This window comes from Nematolebias whitei, chromosome 1, assembly GCF_014905685.2.
Source record: "Nematolebias whitei isolate Nwh7 chromosome 1, NemWhi1, whole genome shotgun sequence".
Lineage (NCBI taxonomy): Eukaryota > Metazoa > Chordata > Actinopteri > Cyprinodontiformes > Rivulidae > Nematolebias > Nematolebias whitei.
The window spans coordinates 73,518,054-73,525,959 of record NC_056498.1 but is presented as its reverse complement, the minus strand read 5'-3'; the positions used below and the strand labels follow the sequence as shown (position 1 = coordinate 73,525,959).

The following is a 7,906-nucleotide window of genomic DNA, read 5'->3' as shown; positions in this document are numbered from 1 at the left end:
CCTCAGACTGAGGAAGTCTCTCGGATGAGAGACGAAACGTTTCTACATTTTTTTGTTGTTTTGCTTTGTTTTGTTTTGTTTTTTTGAATGTCCAGAGTACCAGATTTAACTTTTTTACATTTTTCTACCTGGATTATTGAGCATGCATCAGGATAAAAATGAGAACATTACATAAGACATAAGACCTGTGTACACCCACAAATAAAGTAAAATTAAAAACATATCATAAACATGTGTACACCCATACAATAGAAAACAATAAAAAAAGCTTAGAAAACAGTAATTACAAGTAGCAGTAACAGTAATAACAGTAATTTAAAGCAAAAGTGTTTAAACTCAATATTAATTATGGCTTTTATTAAATATTTTTAATCAAAATAAGTTGCAAAGGCAGAAGCCTCAACACAACAAGAAGTCCCAACAAACCATTTTCTTGCCATTTTGTTTCAGACTAAATTTATTAACCATTCATTAACATTTATTTATGGTTTTATCTTTTGTCACGTCTAGACTGGACTATTGCAATGGTTTATTATCTGGGTATCCAAATACGTCTTTAAAACGTCTTCAGTTGAGCCTAAATGCTGCTGCCAGAGTCTTAACTGGAGTAAGTGGGAGAGATCATGTCTCTCCAGTTTTAGTTTCTCTCAACTGGCTCCCTGTCAAAACAAAAATAGAATTCAAAATCTTACTTCTAACCTACAAAGCTCTCAACAACCTGGCTCCATCTTATATTACGGATCTTATTGTTCCATATTTTCCTAACAGAGTACTTTGATCTCAGACTGCAGGTTTACTTGTGGTTCCTAGAGTTTCCAAAAACAGAATGGGAGGCAGAGCTTTCAATTATCAGGCTCCTCTCTTGTGGAACCAACTTCCAAGCTCTGTCTGTGGGGCTGACACATTATCCAGTTTTAAAACTAGGCTTAAGACTTTCCTTTTTGCTAAATCCTATAGTTAGGGTTGGCTTGGGTTTCCTGAGCTGTCCCTTAGTTATGCTGCTATAGACTTAGACAGCTGGGGGACAAAATGACCACACTTTTCACTCTGCTACTGTCTTTATTTACTCTGCTCAACCTGTTTTGCATTTGTAATTATTTTTTCTATCATTAACATGCTTTTTTTTGTCTTTCAGATAGACCTGGACCTATACCTGGACCTACCATTCTATGTTCGTCTGTCTCTCCTTCCTGTCCTCTCAACCAGACGGTCAAAGCAGATGGCCGCTTGTCCTGAGCCTGGTTCTGCTGGAGGTTTCTTCCTTTTAAAAGATAGTTTTTTTCTTTCCACTGTTGCCACTGTGCTTGCTCAGGATGCAAGACTGCGACAAAGTGAAGATTCAACAAGTATGCCGACTTCTTTAGATGAAGAACTTTACTACTTGGCTTTTTATGTATGTGAATGTTTTTGTTCAGAGCCCTGAGATGACTTCTGTTGTGACTTAGCACTATATAACTAAACTGAATTCGACTGAAGCTTCAGAACGAAATTACAAAATGTGTTTTTAAATATATTTCCCCAGTCACCATTTTCAATGGTTGCAAAAAGACAGTTTTTAAAGAAAAAGTAAAATCTTGTTCTTTTTTTCCCCCCTAACTTCAGACTACGAGACTTTACCGTCAGATAAGACTGTGAAATTCTGAAAGATAAAATTCAGGTGCCTTGTCCAGGTCACATGTCGGCCACTGACCAATCAAAGATGGTCATGGTTGATGATGTCACAGGAACAGAAATGAATAGAAGCAATGCCCTACGTTACATAAAACATTCAACCCTTGAGCCTGAAAACCAGAGTCAATTAGGAACTTAGAAGGAGGAAGTAAAATTACCCTTTCTGGAGGTCGGAGGTCAGGGGTCAAACTCTGGTTGGCCAGACTCATACACTCCTCCAAAGTCCTGATGAATGTCTCACAGGTGGCACTGAGCAGCGAGGCCTGAAGTCAACATTAACTTCCATGAGTTAATGAGCTAATTACAAAATATACACCTATTAATGAATTTTACCCACCAACAAAAGGCGGGTGAACATGTTTTACTCATGTCTGTGTGCATGTATGGGGGGAGTGGTGGCACAGAGGTTCTGGTGGGCCTGTGATCGGAAAGTCACCGGTTTGACTTGCCGAACCGACAACATCAAAATGCGCGTGGGAAAGGTGAAACACCCACACCTGCCTCCACCTTCATTTGCCCCACTCTGGGCTTGAGCAAGGCCCTTAACCCCCACCATCCACTCCCCTGGGCACCCTAGAGAGCAGCTCTCTGCTCCACACAGAAGGCTGTGGTAGCTCGGTGGTCTGTGGTTGCGTCAGGAAGGACATCCATCGTAAAAAAAATTGCCAAGTCTTCCGTGTTCTTTGTTAAAATCAGGTCTCTCTTATAAATGAGTCCTCGAGGCTCAAAGACTAACTTGTATAAATAAAAGTTTGAATGAATGAAAAAAAAAATGTCAGAAAAAGTCTTGCCAACAACTATATCTGAAGATCAGACTGGATTACTCATTCTTTAACATTCAGCATCTTTGAATGGTTTTAATACACACACTCCAATGGTAAACAATCTGGGATATTTTCTCTTAATGCAGAGAAAGTCTTTGACCAGGGGGACTGGAACCAACTAGGGATGAACGATATTATCGGCATGGTATCGGACGATACAGCGTTAAAGTGAAATATCAGACATCGGTCGTTCCATCAAAATAACTCATCAATTTAAAATACGCTGTTTTTGTATGACAACCCAGTAACAAGGATGCCTGCAGCACCAGCACAATGTGATGACGTCATGCATGCCTCCCTGATCTGATCCCGGCAGAGGGGAAGAAGTCAAAATATCGGCGGTGTGGAAGTTTATTTTTTGTTAAGGATGTCGGATTCTGAAGATTTTTGGACTAAGTTGAGCCTCGCTGCATCGTCCCCAGTTGGAGATATTTTTCCAACGTAGCCTTACCCGAGTTACAAGCCGTCACTTCTGAAGTCATTGAGAAGCTAATAGCTGATAGCACTTGGGTGAGTTTGACCACAGACATTTGGACGTCGTGTTAGCCCCGTTAGCATGATTAGTCTTACGGCACAATGGATAGACAAAAACTTTGAACTTTGAAGTCTGTCCTTCATGCACAGGAGTGCAGAGGATCCCACACTGCAGCTAGGAACCTGGAACAAGCCTCCACAAGTGAGACAGCATCGCAGCTGACTAATGCTAATAAATAACAATTAACACTTTCCATTTAATACAAGTTAAAGCGCTATGCATATCATATGGCTGTTACTGAATATATGTCACCAGCTCTTACACATTTTTTGTAGCAAACAAGCCTAAATAAAAGGGCTGAGTTTGGAAAAAGGAAAGTATAAAAATATTGGTATCGGTTATCGGCCAAATAAGTTTTAACTTATCGGCCAAAAATCTAATATCGTGCATCCCCAGAAAGAACCGTCTTCTGTGTTTGAGGCCAGTGGAGATTCAACACAATCTGCTGGTGTCCTTAGATATATATAACTTTTATTAATAGTTTTTTTAATGAATGTGAATATATCTGTTCAGTGCCCTGAAATGATTTTTCTGTTGGGACTTGGCGCTATAAAAATAAAATTAATAGAAGCTTGGTTTCAGATTAAATGTCATCTCATGGATTAACTATATTCAGGTCCTTCTGCCTTTGTCTCCAACAACAATCAAAACCTTTCCATCTTGAGTGAGGCTAAACAGGGATGTCCCCTCGGCCCTCTGCCATTAGATCTGACTACTGAACACATGGCGACCCACAGTAGCAATATCTGTCATTGTGTTTATGTGATCATTCAATAAAAGTTTTCTCGAGTAGCATGTTTCAAACACTGTCAAGTGTTAAATTGCTGTGTGGCTCAGCCCTATTGTTTACACACAAACTACAGCTCTAACATCAGTGGTTGTGTTCAGAAATATTTTGGAGAGAGATTTATTATGCAGAAGGATGACATATTTGCATCTGCAGTCCTTCCTCACACTCAGGTGTGTCTATTAGCATACCTTGTTATTATTTTATGCAATGCCTGACTGCAAGTACATAATTATGAAGTGCGCTGCATTAAAGTAGAGTTCAAAATGCAAAAATATTGCAGTGTTCCCTAATCTCTAAAGCTTACCATTTAGCAAGTGGAATGTAGTGAGAACGAGAACGTTACACTCAAACTAATAAAATCTGATGTTGCCTAACTGATGATGGGGTTAAAATGGTTCCCTCACCTCAGAAGTGGGTGTGGTCTCTGTTGCCACAGAGTGCTGTGCTTGGATGGTTTGGACCTGCTGGACCAGGAGGTCACAGTACAGACGCAGTTCAGACATCTTTGTCTTGAGACATTCTGGACCTGACAGCACAAGCACACAAAAAATACAAATCGATCATGAAGGTTCATACTTTACATCAAACTTTTAAAAGGTCACGTTTTTGTTTAAAAAAATATATAAAAAGAGTAAAAACAAATAATTTCATCATCAATTAAGAGTAAAATCATTTACAAAACGTCTGATTATTTAATGTAGTTTTTCATGTAGATAAATCCTCCTGACTGCTGTGAGTAAAACCAAAATGAACCAAAGCGTGAAACTTGCTCAAATGTGGCTGAAACCAAAATATTTTCCACTCCAAGCCAGACACGTTTCATCTTCAGACCTCTGTGTTTGTGGCTTTCCAGGGCTCCAGCTTTAGATGATCCCAAAGCCACCAGCCACCTCTGTCTCTCTGCAGCGTTCACAGCTCGCACGTAGAAATGCTGCTCGCCAGGAATGATCAGCTCCAGACGCGTCGAGTCCGTCGGGTGAACTGAAACATAAAGCAGCGCGTGACAGATGTGTTTACCTTTACCACCCCATCACTAAGAACAGCTGAGGTGTACAACCTTTAATGTCACACACGGACATCTTGATGGATCCTTTGCTGCCTTTGCCAACGTCGTCCTCGCTGTCGTAGTACGAGATGACTCCATTCTCGAGGACAAACCAGCGAGGCTGCCAACCTGGGGGCAGGAAGCAGACGCGTTCATCAGAATACCAAAATAAAACAAGATGGCAAAGGGAAATCAAATCAGTCCCACTAAAATCTACCTCCAGATGGAACAGTGAGCTTTGAATAATATTCATGTGAATGTCGAGTCAGCACTGTTTATACTTGTTGTTTTCTAATCAAACTACATCCACATGTATTTTTATTGTTTTTATATCAAAATTCTACTAGATAAGGATTAATGTTATGACGTTTAGTCTTTGTAACTTTTATACTTTTCAAAATGCCCATCTTCATTTAAAACAAATTTCCCCATAGATAAAACATTGTTCTTATTAGATCTATTTTTCAAATGGATGCCAAAGAGTTTGTCCATATTATTGCTGCTGCCTCTCTGCTCCCCTCGGAGGATTACCTGTTGGGGGCGTGGGGGCGGAGTCTGGTTTGTGTGTGTCCCAACAACCCTCCTGGCTAATAATCAAGTTCAGACAGAGGAGGAAGCTTTGTCCTTCCTGAAATGAGTTTCTTTAATTTCACTTGTGTGAAATAAGACAGATGCACAGGTAAAGTCCTCTATTTCATAACTAAAACACCAACTGCCAGAGAGTGTGTGTGTGCACGTGTGTATTTATGCATGGACAAAGGGAATTTGTGCACAGACTCAGCAGGTAATTGTTGTCACAGCATGTTGGCTTCACAGTGTGGCAAGCTTTTAAAAGTTGGAAGAGCAGGTTGGAGAAGTGTCTCCAGTTTGATGCTGGGTCCTATTCCTGCAGGTGAGGGGAGGAGTTCATCATGCCGGTCCTAAAACACGTACGCTTTCATCATTTTACACCTTTCCAACAATTAGATCTACGCAAGGTGTAGCCATGTTAAAGTAAATGCATGGAAGAATACTGAGTAAATAAAAACATTTAGCTCAATCTATGCCACACACAATGTGCAGGGGAAGACGCTTTCAGCTACTACCGCATCAAATCTTAGCTCAATATTTGTTAAACTGCTTTAAAAGTTTTAAACATTTCAGTGTTTGATACAATGGGCTGGCTGGGGTGGTCATCTTGAACTGGTTTGACTCCAGCAGTAAATTTGTTTTGGATGTGATTAAAGCTGGTGTGGTGGTAGCCGAGAGTCATCAAAAACACAAATCTGAGCGCTGACTGGTTGTTTAAAACTTTGGCACAAGAGGCAGCCAGCGACATGCAATTCCTTCAAGGAGTGCAGCTTTCATTTATAATCAAATCTGTGATTTTAGAGACCATCCTTCATCTGGGGGGTTCTGGGAATCACTGGAGTTGTTTTAAATGTTTCATTTCTCCATCAACAAACAGCCCAGGTGCGTTTGTTTCCTGTTTATTTGTATCCAACTCAATTACTGATTTTATTTTAACAAATGTCCTAAATTTTGTTCAAATCACTTTTAAAACACCTTAAAATCTATTTATGGCCTTTTTTTATGAAGTGTAAGTTTTCTGAATCATTCTGGGAATATGCTACATAAATACAGGTAAAATGTTTACTACTAATAGTGTTTATACTTTAACACTCAGTTGATGTTTTTATTATTTTATATTGCTTTGACTATAGTAAAAATAAGAGTTTTAGTTAAAAGGAAGTTTACTCATTTGTAAGGTGCAAATTTTTTATGTTTAAAGTGTTTGTGTTTAATCATTTAGACATGAATGTGTTTGTAATAAAACCCTGAACCCATGCGTCTCCTCTGACAGGATGTTCTGTTTCTTCAAGACATTTTTAATCCTGTTTGTTTGGTATAAACAACTAAAGGACGGCTAGCTTTAGCCGCCAACATTTCAAATTAACTCCCTGACGACTAGTTACACAAACATTTAATAAGTAAATCAAAAGTCCAACAGAGTTCTCGCCTACCTGTCATGTAATTAGTCCACTTGTGCAAAATCCCCTCCATAATTTGTTGAATGCTCGGCTAATGTTGTAGCTAGCCTGTTAGCTGTTCGCTGACGGTCACCGTCTCAAAGACGGAACAACGTCAGAAAATGTCGGTCATAAGTAACTTCTGCTCGTCTCAACACATACAAATCTGTTTCTGAGCAATAAATGATGCCGTTAGCGGGAATAAATCCAGCAGCGGTGCTCTGTTGGTGCTGAAACTCAGCTGAAACAAATGTCAACAAACTGCAGCGCAGCTACGGAACCCTGCAGGGGACATTTCACAAGCAGGACAATTATGTGATGGTCCTGGAGATGGAAGCGATTTGTGAAGTTATGAGCCTCAAAATTTAAATGATCCTACCTTTAATCGAGTAACTGTCTTATTTTGAAAAAACAAAATAATACAAATATTAAAAATCTAATAATCTAGATTAGCAGTTCAAGTATTTTTAAGAGACAAATATTCTCAGTTTTGTTCTTTAGTTTTCAAAGCTATGAGCTGCAATTAGATTATTTTACAATTTTGCAGATTATAAACATTACCTCAATCTAAATTAAAATAACTGCCAGATCCAATGTATAGATTTATAAATATTTACATTTAGTCACACATACATCAGTTATCAAGTTTAATGAGTCACAGTCTTAAAAGTTATGGAAACTTTAATTCGAGTATTTTCAGGTCTGGATGAGAGTGAGTGAGTGAGTGAGTGAGTTAAATAAGTGAATGAATGAATGAATGAATGAATGAATGAATGAATGAATGAAGGAAGGAAGGAAGGAAGGAAGGAAGGAAGGAATCAGTCAGTCAGTCAGTCAGTCAGTCAGTCAGACAAACAAAAAGCCAGGAATATTTTTTTGTTCTCTATTGAATTATCTAAAATACTTTAGAATCTTTATTTTTAGAAAATGCTCAACCAAGAAGAGTATTCTTGACATTTAATGTAAATAACTTGTTGGAAATTTATCAGAAAACCCTAAAGTTTAAATATATAATGTTTAGTCAGGGTGTTC

At 38.8% G+C, this 7,906-nt stretch overlaps 1 protein-coding gene across 1 annotated transcript in view; it reads right to left on the bottom strand.

Annotated features, from left to right (window-relative positions):
* Positions 1-7,154, bottom strand: part of plekha3 (pleckstrin homology domain containing, family A (phosphoinositide binding specific) member 3) — a 13,488-nt gene extending 6,334 nt beyond the window's left edge. Inside the window, exons 1-5 of the mRNA XM_037687421.1 lie at positions 6,869-7,154; positions 4,878-4,994; positions 4,652-4,801; positions 4,225-4,346; positions 1,830-1,934 (exon numbers count right to left, since the gene is read on the bottom strand). Of these exons, the coding sequence (XP_037543349.1) occupies positions 1,830-1,934; positions 4,225-4,346; positions 4,652-4,801; positions 4,878-4,994; positions 6,869-6,908 (534 nt within the window). The 5' untranslated portion in view covers positions 6,909-7,154. The remainder of the gene's footprint in view (positions 1-1,829; positions 1,935-4,224; positions 4,347-4,651; positions 4,802-4,877; positions 4,995-6,868) is intronic.
* Positions 7,155-7,906: the final 752 nt, after the last annotated feature.